This window comes from Typopeltis vanoorti, chromosome 13, assembly GCF_054136105.1.
Source record: "Typopeltis vanoorti isolate ZY-2024b chromosome 13, IOZ_Tvanoo_1.0, whole genome shotgun sequence".
Classification (NCBI taxonomy): Eukaryota; Metazoa; Arthropoda; class Arachnida; order Uropygi; family Thelyphonidae; genus Typopeltis; species Typopeltis vanoorti.
In genome coordinates, this window is record NC_143561.1 from 111,147,640 (window position 1) to 111,166,855 (window position 19,216).

General features: G+C 35.9%; 1 protein-coding gene across 9 annotated transcripts in view; it reads left to right on the plus strand.

Moving 5' to 3' along the window:
• Positions 1-19,216, plus strand: part of LOC150100469 (5'-AMP-activated protein kinase subunit gamma-1-like) — an 855,293-nt gene that overhangs the window by 690,814 nt on the left and 145,263 nt on the right. For all 9 annotated transcript variants that reach the window (XM_090402490.1, XM_090402487.1, XM_090402491.1 and 6 more), the window contains 2 exons: positions 626-706; positions 17,498-17,620. In XM_090402490.1, the coding sequence (XP_090258616.1) occupies positions 626-706; positions 17,498-17,620 (204 nt within the window). The remainder of the gene's footprint in view (positions 1-625; positions 707-17,497; positions 17,621-19,216) is intronic.

Here is a 19,216-nt window from a genome sequence, read left to right on the forward strand (position 1 = left end):
GTTCTTTGCACCCTGATATGGAACGGGCCTGCCTACATCAGTAGTTTATTCTTTTCTTTTAAGTCTTAAATTTTCAGATGTATAAGTGATACAGAAAGCAGAGTAATCTACACCTCTTTAATTCTGATAATATCAAAAATGCTTCATTAGTTTTCTAAAATTAAAAAAAGATTCCATGTGCTTATTTAACCAAAGGATTTTTTTTTCTTGTGTTTTGGAAGGTTAATGGGTGATTCTATGTTCATAAGGGAAACACAAAAGAAAAATAAAGGAAACATACAAGAAGCTGCTAGATATTAATCGAATGCATATAAAAATGCAAAGAAATACAGAAGTCACAAATTGCATAGTAATTAGTATACAAATAAGATTTTAGGAAGACTCGGTGTTTGACTGTGTGAGTTGTGTATTTCTTTGTATGCTTTTAATTTATGCTTATTTAATTAATAGCTTTTTGTTACTTGTATAGCTCACTGACAAAAGTAGTCAAAAAGACTCATTTTAAAGTCACAAAGAAATGAAGATTTTTGGTTGAAGAACACAATGTTTTATGCATAATTTTGAATTTAAAAAAAAAAATCTTTCCTTTACAATAAGCATAACAGTTAATGATATTTTATTACAGTATTATGAATTGCCTCATCCGAATTATGCAAATCAAACTCTTAGAGAACTAAAGATTGGTACATATGACAACATTGCCACAGTAAGTAATAACCTTTTTTTTTGTTGTTATTGTGTTAAAGAATAATTTTTGCATGTGCTGTGGTTGATTTTCACTATAGCAAACATTGTCATAACAAATTTACTCCATGTAACAGACTATGAAAAAGTTCTGATTATTGCATCATTGCTCCATAAGCACAGTTCTGTTGTAAAAGAAATTCACTATATCAAACACTCTACTGTAACAAACTATTCCTAAGATCCTTATAGGTTTACTGTAGTGAGTATTGTATCTCATTTCAAAATTATATTGCAGGCTAAAACGTTTCATTGTTACTAAAATTAGCATTGAAGTCTTTTTTTTTTTACAGATGCTCAAGTTTGCATCTTGAAATAAGATGTTTTTTCTCATTGTGGATGACACTTTTCCTTTTATTAACTTAAACTGTAGTATTACAAAGGATTCCAGAAAAATTTAACAGTATATTCTATATAATAATATGAATTCTTATCAAGTGCAAAAATTTTGACAGAAGAGATCTGCACAATTATGAATATGAACAAAAATTTGTAGACTTAATATAAGGTATAAAATATTTCAATTTGGATACTTCATTAACTTATAGTTGGTCATCAGAGATTGTATAATATGTAAACAATAAAAAAAAATCAGATTGCACTATTAATAAGGTAATATCAGAGATCATATACAATCAACAATGTAACCAGATACAGATGCTGAAACATTTGCCATCACTAACGACCTTACACAATTTGTTCAGATGCCCACCATGATAACAGATAACCCAAATCACTCCCCAAAAACCCTAGATCTCTTCCTCACCAATGACCCTCCAAATACACAGTGAAAGCAGTGAACCCCCTGGGTAATTCTGACCACAATCTAGTGCTCAACTCCTCCCCCATGCAACAACGCTTACACAGACACTCCTATATAACAGTAGTTTGGCATTATAACAGTGCCAAGTGGGACAGCCTCTGCAACTTCTATGCCACATTCCCATGGTTGTACTACTGCTTCCAGCCTTCCAACCCGAACATATACACCAAACTTATTACCAAAGTAATCCTGACTGGACTGGTAATTAATTTACGGAATTAACAACGCATATAAAGTATATTAATTAAAGATAACTTTAATGAATCACTTCTATATTTCGGCAATGTCACATTGCCATCTTCAGGAACATAAAGATATGGTATGTGCACTAAGGAACTAACAAAGCAAATGAGGAAGAAAGTAAGAAACTAATTTTGTTCCTAAAGTCCTAATGGTGCCCTCTTGTGGGCTAATTTGGTAGTCTTGGCAGTTGGGCTGAAGTTCTCATAATGAAACTCTCTCATAATGAGAACTTCAGCCCAACTGCCAAGACTACCAAATTAGCCTGCAAGAGGGCACCATTAGGACTTTAGGAACAAAATTAGTTTCTTACTTTCTTCCTCATTTGCTTTGTTAGTTCCTTAGTGCACATACCATATCTTTATGTTCCTGAAGATGGCAATGTGACATTGCCGAAATATAGAAGTGATTCATTAAAGTTATCTTTAATTAATATACTTTATATGCGTTGTTAATTCCGTAAATTAATTACCAGTTATGTCTAACCAACGTATAAGTCTTACTACTATAATCCTGACTGGCATGGAAACACACATTCCATACAGTCCTCTGAACTGCTATTCCCTAACTAAACCCTGGTTCTCCAAAAGATGTGCCACCAAGGCTGTACAGATGAAATACCAGACATATCGTAACTGGTGTAAATCAAGAACCTCATCCTTCTTTAGTGCATATCTTTAGTGCATAATTCCCAAATTTTTGTCTTTCATTCAAAATGCAGCATGCATCTGTCTGATATGAAATCTGGTGCCTGCCTGCATTTTATACAGTGATGCAGTGAATGAATCTTTAAACAAGAATTGCTATACTGGAAACAGTTGTCCAATATAGCTTCTTCTGCTGTTTTATATGTCTTGTAACCTATCGACTCTAGTCGTGAAAGGGGGAACGTGGTTAGAGAGAGAAAAAAAGGCATCTGTTAATGTTTTCACAAAGAGTTGTATATTCTATGGGAAAAACATTCTGTTTTCCTTGGTAGATGGCATGAATGAAGGAAGAGGATGAATGGTTGGTTAAAGGTTGGAACTGAATTGTGTGAATTGATTAGCAGCTGCCTGTGTTCATGTGTGGTTAGAGAAATGCAGAGGAATGGTGATAGCCACTTCACTGGATTGAACTGAATTGCATATGAATTGATTAGTAGCTGCCTGTGTTCATATATGATTAGAGAAAAGCAGAGGAATGGTGATGGCCACTTCAGTGTCTATGAAAATACCTATAAAAAACATAATGCAGAAACAGTGTTGGAAAGGCAATTAGAGTGGATAATCAAGATAATATCTTGAGGATAATCAGGATAATTTGTTCAGGATAATCAAGCATTCTAAAGGATGTTTTGAGTGCACCATCCTCAATGTGAGACCATAATTTTAAGGTCAGGTAGGTTTGGGATTTATGTGTTCCAAGTTGAGCAGAAAAGAATTAAAGTTTAGAAAGAAAAAGAATATCAATCTCTTTGGATGGTGAAGAGTTTATGGATGTGATATCTTTGGATGCAGCCTAGATGTGAAGGTCCTGACAGGAAGAGAAAACTGTTCTTGTTAGGCAATTGGAATATCATTAACATGAGGGAGAGTGAGGCCTTTTCTTCTGAGAAATGTTTTAGCAGCATTGAAATTTACTACATTATCTTCACCTCACTCAAGAATAGCAAGGAGATTGTGTAAGGCATGGTAATAGAAAACTCGGATGCTTGAATCAACAGTATTACTCTCCATCATTCACAAGGTTTTATGAATGAAGAGGAATGGCATGCATTGACATCAGCAAAACTATGAATAAGGTTTGATGCAAGAGAGAGAGAAAATCAGTGGTATATAGGAGGAAGAGCATAGTGAAAACAGAGCACTGATGAGAGGAAACCATCCACCATGACATGCAGTGAATGGCCAGTGAGAGAAAATTGGAAATCCACTCTCACAAAGAGAAAGAGCGATCATATTATAAGATGTTGGTATTCCAGACTTGTGACATAACCTGCATACAGGAAAGTGCCTAGACTCCCCAGTCCACACACAGTTAAAACATTATCCCCCCCCCCCACACACACAAGATTCTTTTCTTGGAATCCTTCCAGACATGACTTGTAAGAGAAAAACAGCAACAGCAGGATTAAGTAACAACAACAACACAATAATGGGATTATTGTGTAGTTGCTGTTTGTAGATTTACTGTAAAGATAAAAATAAGCTTCTATTTACTGTCTACTAACAGCTTCATCAGGAAGAGTAACATGCTAGAGAATGTTATTATTATCATAATAAAGTATTCCCATAGATTCTTGAGGCACATCATCGGAGACCCCATGCTAACTTTTATACACAAAAATCTATCATACCGCACCTTGGTAGGGTGAGCCTGTCACTTAGTAGAACCACCGCTGAGTTGTCTCTGGAGGAGAGGCCTTTACTTATACAGTACCTGATCTCTGAGGAGAACGAACCAGTTCAAAACATATCAGGCCAGTGAAACCTTATCAGAATAGACTAAGCCTATGTCTTCTAAGTAGTCCATGCTAAGGCAACTCATGAATGCTGGGGAGTGTATTCCTATAAGCTCTCTGGTCAACTTACTTTATGAAATTTTCATAGTTTCTACATTCCACTTTGAAATAATGCTGAATCTAATATCCACTTATATAATTTTGCATCGCCAAACTGAAGCCTTTTGGCTCTTTATTTTAGCAAATACTTTTATGCACTGATCGAGAGTTCGCTTACGAAAAATACATTTCTCTGACATTTCAAGTTCCTTAGTACTGAATGAGAGTTTTTGCTCTCTTAAGGTTTCTGCCTTATTTTTTCTGGGTCTGGCTACTGCTGAGGTGGGAGGGGGAGTTTAAGATTACAGGGGAGTGAGTGGAGAGTTTTGCCTTAGGAAAGCATTTTGAGTCTCCAGAGGTTGGTGTTTTATGGCATGGCTACTGATGGTGAATGCTTTTCCCTGGAATATGAGCAGTTCTGCTCAGTGGTAGGGTGAGCTCAGTGGTAGGTTATCACTGACTGGAACCACTGCTGATTTGGACGATCCTTCAGTTACTTGTTGGGATCACCTGATTTTTAGAGAGGTTCTTTACTTATGCAGTGTCTCTGAGGAGAACTAACTAGTTCGAACAGCTGTCAGGCCTGTGAAACCTTATCAAAATAGACTAATAGAAGCCGAATATATAGATGCTTGGGCAGTGCCCAAGTCTTCTAAGTAGTCCGTGCTAAGGCAACTCTTGAATGTCTGGGAGTGTATCCCCGTAAGCTCTCTGGTCAGCTTACTTTATGAAACTTTCATAGTTTCTACATTCAGCTTTGAAATAATGCTGGATCTAACTTATGTTATTATTATTATTTTTGTTGTTGTTAAAACACTTCCATGGTTGTTTAATAAATTTTGTCAGATGGACCTGTGTTAGACATAGGCATCGTTTATTGTAGTTATCACAGACACTTTACTAAACCATGTATTGTTATCATCCTCAGAGTCGAGGATTCATCAAGAGCAGCTATACATCACACATACTGGTGGTCATATCTTCTGTTAAACTCATTCACACTAGCTGCATTCTTCGCTTCAACAGACAAAACTGTTCCACTTTTCTACTTTCTCACTCACTTCTCTGTGAGAAAAAATAGCTCTCACCCCTTTCTTTACTGTACACAAACACAATTTCTGTAAGTGCACCCTTGTCCTCTTTCCTCACCTTTCTTATAAAAAAAACAGTTCATCAATTTAGTGTCCTATAATGCCTTTTTAGATGTTTATGTTTATAGGCCTCTAACACATCACCCCTCTTTCTCCTGTTTAGTTGTGTCTCTAGCCCACATTCTCTTATCTGTCATTACAATAATCATCATCAGTTTACTGATATGTACCTCCAAGGGGTGTTCAGGCTGCACTATTACAGTAGTACATGATTAAGTTTACATTATTATTAATTTCCTATCAAGAATTTTCCTCCAAATTAGTCTGTTACTTGCCAGCACTCCAATACTAACTTATATAACATTCATTCTTCTAAGGCACTTCTGACTGAATCAATCTACCTAGACCTTAGTTTTCCTCTGGGTCTTTTTCCTGCAATCTTGTCAACAAACCTATGGTTTGTTAGCCTCTCTTCATCTTTTTTGTCAATAGCTTCCAGAACATTTGCCACCTACTTAATATTTATCTGGAGTTTTACCTAAACCAAATTTATCTCATATTTATCAAGAATATTTAAGACTTTTGTTTAGTTAATTTTACTATATTTGTAGAAATCCAGTAGACATAGGCATCATTTACTGTAGTTAAAACAGTCACTTTACTAAACCATGTATTATTATCAGAGTCAAGGATTCATCAAGAGTGGCTATACATCGCACATACTGGTGGTCATATCTTATGTTAAACTCATTCATATTTCAAGTTCCTTCTTACTGAATAAGAGTTTTTGCTCTCTTAAGGTTTCTGCCTTATTTCTTTTGGATCTGGCTACCGCTGAGGAGAGATACTTACCATAGCTTAGCTCTCTTACATTTTCCCCTGTATTCGTTTAGAATGTTTGCTGACTTATTTGCTAGTGACTTTTGGTATGCTTTCTTCTGCATTTCCAGAACTGCTTAACTTCTTGTGTCCACCATGGTCTTCTTACTTTTCTATCTCCTTGCAGACAATTTCACCACATGCCTCTCTATCTGAATCAGTTAATGTTTTCTTCAGAGTTTGCCATCGTTACTCCAAGGTTTGTTTCTTGTTTTTGAACTGCTTTATTTTTTTTACTTTTTCTTGAATAATGTTTATATAGTCGAGTCTATAGTTTACCTTTAAAAGCTACTTGACTTTAATTCTTTTTAAAACGTTCTTACATGTTATTATTTTCAATGTATTATTCACTTTTATCCTATTTAAAACTAAGTGATAGTTATTTCCAATTTCAAATCCTTGGTACCCTCTTGTATCCTGACCACCATAAAGATATCATGATCAACAATAACATAGTCAATGAAGTTTTTCTTATTTCTTGTGTCTTCACTACACTTGAACTTGTGCAAGTATTTATGTTGAACATGGTATTAGTAGTGACTAGTCCATATCCTGAGCAGAAATCCAGCAGATATATTTATTATTAGCATTGTCCTTTTCTCCAAATTTTCCCAAAATGTTTTCATATGTCTTGCAAGATTCATTTTCTAATTTGCTGTTTAGATCTCCAACAAAGGCCACTTTTTCCATTTTCTTTATGTCAGTTGCCTTTTAACAACTCAAAAAATTCCACCACTTCTTTCTTAGGAGAATCTTCTGTGAGACCATAAGCACAAGTTCAATTTGTTTTCCATTAGTACTCCTTATATTGATTGTTCCTATATTCAGTTCTTCTGACATTGGGTTTTTCTTCTGTTTCTAGATTGTTCCAGTAGCTAACTTTTCACTATTTCTGCTGGTTCCATCCCAACCAACACCAAATCTTACCGTGTTGTACATCATGTTTATTTAAGACAACACAAAGTATAATATGTCCCAAATTGCCAGCCTATCCTCATTCCTTCAATACCCAATTGATACCTACTAATGGAGTGCACTGTGTGAAGGTGAGGATTGGACATTAGGTCAGAAGTCCTGAAAGGGGTTCTCCACATCCCTTAAAGATGATGTGGAAGTCTTCTCCCAGTTATCTAGTTTTGACCCTTTAGCATCTCATCCTTATAATCTATATTCCATGATTCTGATATCTTTTTTTGTAACTTTTCTTTGTACCTCTCCACATCTTATTCCCCTCAAAAAAAGAAGCTGTGGCTGAGATGTGTTTCAGCCATGAGAGGCCAAAAATGCAAGTCACCCCAGATTTCCTCTTCCAAACAACGAGAAAATCTCATTCGGTTTGGAGATCTAGGCATTGTTTAATGTAAGAGGAAGTAAATTGATCTCTCTACAAGATTGTTTTATCTCTTGTACAGTACAAGAGATAAGACTGCATTTTGATAGCAGTGAAGGCATCCATGGCTCACTGATGAATACCAAGATCAGAGTTTAAGGCATTGATTGTGGAAGATTTTGCACTACAAGGTTTGTCAAATGAAGGAGTAGAATGAAATGTGATGTCTCAGCATGGTTATGGATTATATTTGAGGTTGGTAAGAGAAGGTCATTAATGAACAAGAGAGGAGGAAGAGAGTAGGTTAAAGTGAAGAACCTTTGCGGTACTTCAGCATTGGAGGAGAAATCTGAGGAATTATCAACTAAGACACATAGCGAATGACCAGAAAAGAAGCTGTTGAATCAGCAAAAAAAAGAGGAAAAAAATATGAAAAAAACAAAACAAAACAGTAGAAGACTGGTCAATGGGTGGTAGTTTTCTGAGTAGGCCTCTGTGTTAGACATGACCAAGTGTCCTACAAATGTCAAGAGAAATATATTATTACATGACACCTCCAAGGAGTTCAAAGACATTGAGGGAAGGCACCTACTCTACAGTTCTGCATCTCCAACACACAGTCGACCAACTACATTGAACTGCAACTACCATCATTATCATCTACACCAGTGCTATCTACTACCCACCACCACCACCATTTTCACAGGCAATCACAAACATCCGTGTCCACACCGGGATTTGAACCCACATCCTTTTAATTGGAGAGTGGATACGCTAACCACTCCAGGCCAGCAAATTCATGTCTATTTCTTCATACATTCTGTCGCTTGTCTCCAAAGTTGGATAGTGATGGCCAATAGATCATCTGTGTTTTAAGATTGGAGAAATCCATATTGCTGGTTATTGATTAGCTGATGGGACTCCAGGTGATGAACAAGTTTGCTTTTGATGACCTCCATATATTTGAAGGAACTGAAATAAGAACAGTTGGGTGATAGTTTCTTGACTGAACTGTTATCACTCTTTTCAAATTGTTTGAATATAGGATTGTTTCCATAATGTAGACAGCTGACAATGGAAGAGTGAAAAGGATGTATTGAATTAGTATTTAGGCTTATCTTCTGGTTTAAACTCATTATTAGTTTGACCATAATAAGGTAGTTTGCAAAAAGAATGAATCGTGTAAATACCTTAAAAAAAAGTGGGGGAGGAAATGGATCCTTAGGAGAGTGGATAAAGGTATCTTCAGATGAGGTTTGAAGTGGAAGTCGTGAAAGGTAAGAGATTGATTTGGAGGAAAATTGTAGATAGGAAAGTAATGATGTAAATTTTTCATGTATCGCTATCACATCCTGTACATCCCTTGAGGGTACATGTCAGGAATTTGTTAATGTGATGATAGTGAACTTTGATGTCATTTCTTTATTTACCAATATCCCTCTTTCTTTCTGACACTTTCTTTACCTTTGCTGAAACTTTTGTATCATGATGTTATTTTTGTGTATCTGCTGTTGTGTGCATGCAACTTCTCTCTCTCTCACACACACACACACAGTATATATATGTTACTGGCAAAGTGTGAAAAGCAGGCATTCTATAGAATGCCAAGGCATTTTTTTGGCAAAGTATGAAATGTCTGTTTTTATTTAAATATTTTACATGCTTTCTCTAGGCATTGTATAGAATGACAAATACTATTTCGGCTATATTTTCATTTTGAAGTTTTAAATTTTGCCACCATGGGTAGGTTAGGTTAGGTGCTGGCGGTTATTATGAGTGTGGCAGATGTTGGTTTTTACCGACTTGGAACTTTAGGCTATATTTTCATTTTGAAGTTTTAAATTTTTCTGCCATGGGGAGGTTAGGTTAGGTGCTGGCGGTTGTTATGAGTGTGACAGACGATGGTTTCTACCGACTTGGAACTGCTGAAGGAATTTTTAACCAACTCTATGCCACATCACAATTCAGTTTATGTCTCAAGGACTTGCTGAGAGTTGGAGACGTTCTTGACCACGAAATAGCTCTCCGGTCAGCTGCTTCTGCTCACTCTACGGGTAGCGGCCAAGGGTTCATGAGGTATACTTGCAAGACCAAGGGCCAAAATTTGAAGTGCTTATGTATGAAAAAGGCAGTTAAGTGCAATTCAGAATGCCATTCCAGAACTTCTCCAACTCTCAGTAAGTCCTTGAGACGTAAAGTGAATTGTGATCTGGCATAGAGTTGATTTAAAATTCCTTCAGCAGTTTCCAAGTCGGTAAAAACCATTGTCTGTCACACTCATAACAACTGCCAGCACCTAAGCTAACCTCTTCATGGCAGCAAAATTTAAAACTTCAAAACCTAACCTGATCAGTTCCAAGTCGCTAAAAAGCATTGTCTGTTGCACTCATAAAAACCACCAGCACCTAACCTAACCTTCCCATGGTGGCAAAATTTAAAACTTCAAAATGAAAATATATTTGAAATAGTATTTGTCATTCTATATAATGTCTAGGTATTCTATACAATGCCTATGTAAAGCATGTTTTCTATGCAGTCAAGTTTAGATGTGAGAATGTGCACCCTAGGTATGACAAAGTGGATCTTCTAAACTAGCTGGGATGTTTGATGGCATATTTGAATCATTACCTTTGATGCTAGTTTCTTGGCTGGGTGATAATTGGGACTGTTGATACCTTTGACTACTGACCGAAGCAGTATGTTCACTTTGTCTCTTAAGAAAATCATAAATTCCTGGAGAGTGAGTGTAATGTGGAAGTAGTTTCTTTAACCTTGTCCAAGAGCCAGGAAATGACTGACTTAAGTAATTTTGTAGTTATAATTTTAATCTGATTAGTTGGGTTATATTTGGTCAGTTAGAGCTTCCGTAGCGGTTGTTATTGATGAAGCGGTTGGAATTGAACATAGGTCTTTCTGACCAAAGGTCAGAAAGACCTATGTTCAATTCCTGTCTAAAACGTGAGGAATCTTTATCTGGTCTCTTTGACTAACAGTCTAGCTGGTCTCACACAAAGGTAGAGGGTTTTTCACCCCTCATAACAGGCAAACCAGCCCTGTGATTGCACACAAATCTGGTCACAAGATATATATACTTAATCCTTATTAGGAGGACTCACTCCTCCCCCCAAAGGGATGGGGGAAAAATGGGTCAACTTCATATGAATAAATTTGGCCAGTTGATAGGTATTGTTGTAAGAGGCTAACTGATTCATTTTTTGAAGGTAAGTTGCTTTTATAAGAAAGATTCTGGTAATTGGACCACATCATGTTTATTAAGATAAATAATGATAAAAAAAAACCCGACACGTTTCGTAAGTAAGATGTAAGACTTGCATCTTCAGGGGTCAAAGGTAAATAAAAGTTTAAACACAAGAAATGAGAAATTACTCAAAATAGTTCATTCTATGCAGTTGTGGCCATCTAACTGCTCATTAAATTAAATATCTGAATGCAGATTCAGTGCAATGCTAAGTTTGAACAATGCTTACTGTCACGTTCTGTTGTTCATATTCATATTGTCCGAGGTCTGACTTGGGTATATTTTTTTATCAATGCTGACCAAACTTGGTGTAGAATTAGGCCCTGGTTTTTGTTGCATTGTGTTGGAATTCTAAGCATGTTTGCAGCTTCTTTAAATTTTCTTATGTAACAATTTTTTTCAATGTAAGACATGTTTGTTTTTTGCCAGAGTACATTATGGCCGGTGGAAGTTGTATGGTATGCTAGGCCTGATTTGTGTTCTCTTCTTTTTTGCACATCTTTTTGATGTTCGTTCATGTGAATTTCCCCTGATCTTCTCATCTGGCCTACGTAACAGATGCCACAGGAACAATAAATTATATAAACATCTGGTTTTTTAAGTTGTTTTGTTTAAAATAACAGCTGCGATCTTGATTTAATTTTAATCATTTCGCAGCTAATTCAGTTTTGGTGAAGCTGCTAGTTATTGTTTAAGTAGTATTTAAAATGTTGTAAGTTAGGATTTTCATCGTTGTTAATTATCTGATTAAAATTCATCTGACTAAACACTTCCAGAGTCCAAAGACTCATCGAGAGAGGGCATCTGCTCTACAGCTCTGTTTCCACCACTCATCCACCAACTGACCGCAACTACACCAACACCATCTACCGCTGACCACCACTAGTATTTCCACAGACAATCACAAACATCCATGCCCACAGCAGGATTCGAGCCCGCAGCCTTTGGCTGGAGAGCGGATATGCTAACCACTCAGCCAGCCAGGCTGGCCGAGTGGTTGCTTAAATTATGCTTAAAGCACAGTATTTTAAAGATGTGATAATACCTGACTTTTGTTGGTGATGGGCAAAAGGAGCTGACATAGGTATCTTCTTGTACAGGTTGATTTTTATGTAGATATTTAGTGATAAACCTCTGTTTTGTAGATGTATAAACCTCTGTTATTTGTTCTTTTGTGGTAGATGTTCAGAAATGGTAGTTTGTCATCCTTTTCGATCACCAAAGGAAACTTAATTTTTGGGTGATGCTTGTTAAGGAAGTATATGAAGTCCTCTAAGTCTTTTAGTGCACTTCAATTAATTATTTATTTGGATAGAGTTCTCCTTTTTCTCTCCCATTCTTTTGAGGCAGAAGGTTGAGCTCTCCAAATGAGGGATTGAGAGTGTGTGTATGTATATATGTACATCTCTCTCTCGAATCTCCTCATGTCTAAGGACTAGGACTCGTGACCTTCCTGATGATGCTTCGCCATTTCTTTCTTTCCTGTGCTTCTCTTATTGCTTGTTTTAGTTTAAGTCCAGTGATTCTTGATATTTGGTCACTCTACCTGTAGGGTGGTTTCCTCTTTTTCTTTTCCCACACGGTTTACCCTGATTGATTGCTTTTTCCAGGCATTTGCCTTCCCTTCTACATATGTGTCCAAAATATTGCACTATTCTCTTGTCAATTATGTTTATAAGTCTTGTGTGGATATTCATTTCTTCTAGGATACTTTTGTTTGTTCATTTTTCTGTCCAAGACACTCTTAACAATCTTCTCCAGCACCATAGCTCGAACGCCTCAATTCTTCTGTCTGTCATTGTCCAAGATTCAGAAGCATAGAAAAAGATCGAATAATGTAAGGTTTCTACAAGCTTAATTTTGGTCTTTTTGGAGATGTCTCTCTTTCCATATCTTAGTTAAATCAGTCATTGCTTTCTTAGCTAGTGCTGTTCTTCTTATCTCTTTTATACATCCATCGTTTTTTGTTATTATCACTATAGGGTAATTGAAATTGTCAACAATTTCAATTCCTTCTACATCTATCTCTTCTGCGTTGTTTAATACTAATATTTTGGTTTTGTCTTGATTTATTCATAAACCATGGCTTAAGCTTTCCCATTCTACTTGATTTAGGGTGGATTTTAATTCCTGTTCATTTGTTGCTATTATCACCGTGTCATCTGTGTATCGTAGGTTAGGGATTGTTCGGCCACCTAATTTAATGCCTTCATTCCACTTTACAAATCGGTCCCAGGGGGCATTTCCCTCCGGGATCAATTAAAAAAATTCCACAAATTAAAAATTCCTTAAACTGAGATATATAATCTTACACCCTCGACCCTGGGAACACTTTGTCTGTCTTAAAATTTTATTATGGGTTGGCCTGTTTTCGCCCACAGCAGAGTAGCCATAGAACACGCTTTATTGCAGCAGTACAACACATGTTCCTGTTTTTGATTCATCTTTTTCTGATTTGTGAACAGTGACCGGTTAGTTTGCCCTCTGTGTCTAGCGAGTTACTGAATGAAGTGTGAATTGTAAATTTATAGTGAAACAAATTTAAACAGAAAAATACATTTTTAAAAGGTAAGTGTATGTAATTTAATATTATTTTACTTGTTAGTTTTATGATTTTTTTGCTTTTAAACTGAAATAATTTAAATTAGGATTAATTAATTAGTTGATTTTTAATAAAATATGTTGGTTAATTTTTTTATATATGAAATTGTGCTAAAAACTATTAATTCTGAATACCTTTTTTTCTAAGAATTAAAGAAAATTAAAATCGATGGAAAATGAAAATAATGTATTTATAGTTACAAATAATTACATAAAAAAAAAGCTAAAAGACATTTATTGATGTAATTATTTAATTAAATCAATAATTGTAATAGGTTTCACGGTATAATAAGAACACAGATGGTAAAGAAAATTACTATTTATTAACTTAAAGCTAATATTTCGCTGGTATTATATCCAGCATCTTCAGAGTACACAACACAAAGTTTGTTACAAATGTAAGGTAACCACAATCCAGTGTAACAGTGGGGGCTAGTATAAGTGATTGCAGCGTGCAACACAAGACTAAAGTCCTAATATGGCGCCATCTAGGTAAAAAAAAAAAAAATTCAAATTGAAAAAATATAAATTAAAAAATATTAATTTGGTCTTAGGATGACTGTCTCCCAAATCTTTGGTAGATTTATACAGCCATACTTGTTAAGGTTTGGAGTATGTTTTAAGGCTTCTGTTGATTCCAAGAACAACCTCTCTGACTTGTAGAAGCTTCTGTGCATTACTTTTGTTTCTTTCCAATTGATCCTGTGTGCAGGGGTATCCAAAGCATGGTCTGCCAGACCCGACTTACAACAGAATATGAAAGCAAAATGCATGCACTGCTCCAAGACCAGTCTACATATCAAATCATAGATTGAGATCCCACCAACTCACAAAAGAATAAGGTGTGCAAGTTACTGAACAAAATCACTTCCTGGCCTAAAGAAATTGTCAAAAAACTCAAACCCATGCACGTTAAAGCACCCAGAATATATGGTGCTCCTAAAATACACAAACAAGGTACATCTTTGCGTCCTATTATAGATAGTATAAACAGTCCTAGATATAAACTAGCTAAACATTTAGCAAAATTACTAACCACTTACACAAACAATTCTCCCTCTTTTGTTAAAAATTCTACCCACCTAAAAAGTATTTTAGAAAACCAAACCTTAAATAGTTCAGACCTAATGGTGAGTTTTGATATCACCTCATTATTCACTAATGTACCACTGATTGAAACACTTAACTTACTAAATTCACAATTTCCCCCAGATATATTTCAGCTATTTAAATTCACAGTACAGGCAGGTTATTTTACTTGGAAAGGGAAAATATACAAACAATTAGATGGGACAGCTATGGGTTCACCCCCCCCCCCCTAGCCAACTTCTACATTGAACATCTGGAAAAATTAGCTATCAACACAGCCACTCTCAAACCTAGTCTCTGGCTACGCTATGTTGACGATGTGTTTACTATTTGTCCACATGGCCTAGACACATTGAATACATTTTTAGTGCATCTAAATAGCCAACACCCTAAAATCCACTTTACAATGGAACTAGAAGCCAATGACTGCCTGCCCTTCTTGGACACACTGATCACACGTCTTCCAGAAGGTTCCTTATCATTTTCGGTTTATAGAAAACCCACACATACAGGGAGATACTTACACAAACAATCACACCATCACCCTTCTCAACAATATGGTATCTTAAAAACACTAACCCATAGAGCTAGAGCAATCTGTTCCAATGACATTGCTCTCACTGCTGAACTTTCTCACCTACGTCAAACCTTCTTAATCAATGGTTATAATCCCCACAAAATAGATAACATACTAAATGCTACCCATAAATCCCCTCTATCTACCACAGAACACTACAACAAAACCATCACCATCCCACACATTAAAGGCACATCTGAACAGATATCTAAGGTGCTTAACAAACACCAACTATGCACAGTATTTAAACCTTATATAAAATTAGCAACTCTCATCCATTCACCTAAGGACAAATGCACTCCTTTATCACATCCAGGTGTCTATGAAGTGCCCTGTTCTTGCCATCATGCCTACTATGGACAGACAGGAAGAAATGTGGACATCCACCTCAGTGAACACAAAAAATATATCCGACACTTTCGCTATGGGAAGTCGGGTCTGGCAGACCATTGCTTTGGATACCCCTGCGCACAGGATCAATTGGAAAGAAACGAAAGTAATGTACAGAAGCTTCTACAAGTCAGAGAGGTTGTTCTTGGAATCAACAGAAGCCTTAAAACATACTCCAAACCTTAACAAGTATGGCTGTATAAATCTACCAAAGATTTGGGAGACAGTCATCCTAAGACCAAATTAATATTTTTTAATTTATATTTTTTCAATTTGAAATTTTTTTTTTTTTTTTTTACTACTATTTCAAAGCTTTGATTTTTTTATTTTATTTTATTTTTTTTAACTTAGATGGCACCATATTAGGACTTTAGTCTTGTGTTGCATGCTGCAATCACTTATACTAGCCCCCACTGTCACACCGGATTGTGGTTGCCTTACATTTGTAACAAACTTTGTGTTGTGTGCACTGAAGATGCTGGATATAATACCAGCGAAATATTAGCTTTAAGTTAATAAATAGTTTTTTTCTTAACCATCTGTGTTCTTATTATACCGTGAAACTTATTACAACATGTCTGATGAACACATAAGCCTATCCACAGTATAAATCAATAATTATAAAAATTTATTGGTGTAATTATTTGTCTCCAAGCTTTGCCTCTTTATCAATGACCTTTTGCCATCTGTTCACCAACTTCATTATGCCGTATTCATAAAACTCCTGAGGTTTACCTGCAAAAAACTGATCCAGGTGTCGTGTCTTTTGACAGCCTCCTCATTAGCAAAGGTTTTCCTGTTCAGAGAATTCTGCAGTGATCGGAATAAGTGGTAATCGGAAGGTGTCAGGTCCGGTGAATACAGAGGATGCAACAAAACATCCCAGCCAAGACTTAACAGTTTACTCCGGGTTGTTAATGATGTGTGGGTTTTGGTGTTGTCATGGTGAAAGATAACTCCTTTCCGATTTGCCAATTCAGGACATTTTGTGCTAATTTGTGCCCTGTGACGTCGCCAAGAAAATGACCCATTTTCTTGGAGACGTCACAGGGAATCACAGATGGATATGTGAGCAGTCATATTGGCATCAGTCAATTCATGCGGCACCCAAACATTGAGTTTTGAAACATATCCCAGCTTGTGCAAATGGTTTTCAACGCTTGTATGGGATATGTTCAGTACTGCAGCAATCCCCTGCACTGTTTGTGACTGAATTTTGTCGACAATATCCTTCACAACACTCAAATCAACCTCGGTTGGGCGAACGGCGCAAGGAGCATCACTGACGTCGAAATCTCCAGAACGGAATTTGGCAAACCTCTTTTGGCATACGCATTCTGTTAAGGCACCATCCTCATATACGCTGCATATTTTTTTATGGGGCTCCACAGCTCGTTTGCATTTTTTGAAATAAAAAAGCAAAATATGCCAGTAATGTACGTTAATTCCTTCCATTTCTAAAAATATGTTGCACACACACAACTGAAGTAGGCCGAACGAACATTCGCTGAAAGGTTATGTGAAATGTCTCCTTTCAACTGGGCAAAAGCGGCGTATACTTGTACTAACGCATAATCCGAACTAAGTTATTTGCCAACCCAATACAAACCATATCTAAGTCAGTTATTTTTTTTTATAATACTTCATATTTTAAAATACAGTAATAAAAAATTTGCATACAATAATTTAATTGCAGGTCTGATTACATGCTGTTTCTCATGTATAATTGATTATCTGAACCAACTTTGGTCCTAGTTAGTTTGGATAATTGATGTTCTACTATATCGTTTTGTTATTGTTTTTTTTAGAATTATATTACTAAATATTTTTAAATAATATGCAATGAGTTCCATCTTTTATTAGTTTTTTGCATTATGAGTTTATATTTTCCAGTTAATCTAATATTTAAAACTTTTTACCACTGTTTTTCAGGCAAAATGCAGCACACCTCTCATTGTTGCTCTGAACCAATTTATTGAAAGGAGAGTATCAGCACTTCCTGTAACAGATGAACAAGGAAAGGTGGTTGATATATATGCCAAATTTGATGTAATCGTAAGTATCAAATATGCAACACATTTTGCATGTTGCTATATATATTTTTATTTTCAAGTTTAGTGTGCATTCTGTGTTTTTAGATTCATATAGAGATGCCTAACAATGGATTGATCCAAACTGTTGCTCTGTGTAATACTGATGTATTATTATTGGCATATCTTTGAGTTGCTGTGGATAAATATATATATATATATATGAAAGAATGATCATTAACTCCGGTTAACATACATATTTTTTTAAAAAGAATTGAATGATTAGAACCGAGATTTAAGTAAACATCTTTTAATATAAAAAACACGACTAGTTTCGGCTCGTAACAGCCTTCATCAGGTGACATTATAAAAGAAAGAAAAAAGAAAAAACACTAAACCACTGAAGCTTAAATAAACTATGAACATCATAGAGAGTCTCTATACATAATTGACATTAAATCGTTGTGGTTGTATTTAAAGCTGTTCTTTCGTTTGTTGTATTGTTTGGAAAGTACGTGCTAGTAGCATCTCGTGAACACCAGTAATGATTACAGCTGAATGACTATCTGGGAGGCTGTAGCTCAAGTTATTATTTAGATGAACAGGATTGAAGATGATTTTCCTAGATTCCACTATTTCTCTCTCTAGTTCATCGTTGCAACAAAAGAAATTAGTAGATATTTACCAGCAGACTTTGTGACTTTGGCTTTCATCATTAGGATTAGCCGAGAAAAGGATATGACTTGATAAAGCACTGGCTCGCTGTCTCTTGTAAGTAATGTCCCTCACGTGTTCTTCCATATGCAATTCGATAGATTAGTCTGTTTGCCCAAAATAAGGAATATCGCAATCACACAATATTTTATATACACCAGGGTATTTGAATTGATAATGACTTTGGGTGGCTTATTAAGAAACGGATCTTTGGAAGTGGAGTGAACAAGGTTCTGATATTGTATTTTCTTAGAACTTCTGCTAATTTATGTGAAACTGTACTTATGTAAGGAATAGATATATTGCCTTTGAATCTATTTGTTTCTTCCGAGTGATGTCTTGGAAGATTAAGACGGAATCTGTGAATGATTCTCTTGGAATATCCATTAACTTTGAAAGAAGTTTTCAGATGGTTTATTTCTGTAAGAAGTTCATTTGGGTCATCCAGAAGAGAACGGGCTCTATGTCCCAATGTGGAAATTATTCCAATCTTATCAGGAAGGAAGTGATGGGACTGACTATGCAGATATCTGTTGGTATGTGTGGGCTTTCTATATATCGATATTTTGAGTTTACCAGAAGAGCGGGTCAGTTTGACATCAAGAAAAGGCAGGGAATTATCCGTTTAAAGCTTGGCAGTAAACTTAATACTTTGATGTTGACTATTGAGATGTTCAGGGAAAACCATGAGGGAATCATGTCCATGGCTCCAAATAATGGAGACCTCGTACATAGCATTTCCAAACTTTAGGTGTTAAAATAAAGGAAGATATAGCCTTGGTTTCAAAATCCTCTAAGTAAATATTTTCGAGTACAGTGGATAATGGATTACCCATAGCCAGTCCATGATTTTGCTTGTATATGGTATCTTGAAATCTGAAGTAACCAGACTTGATGCAATGTGTAA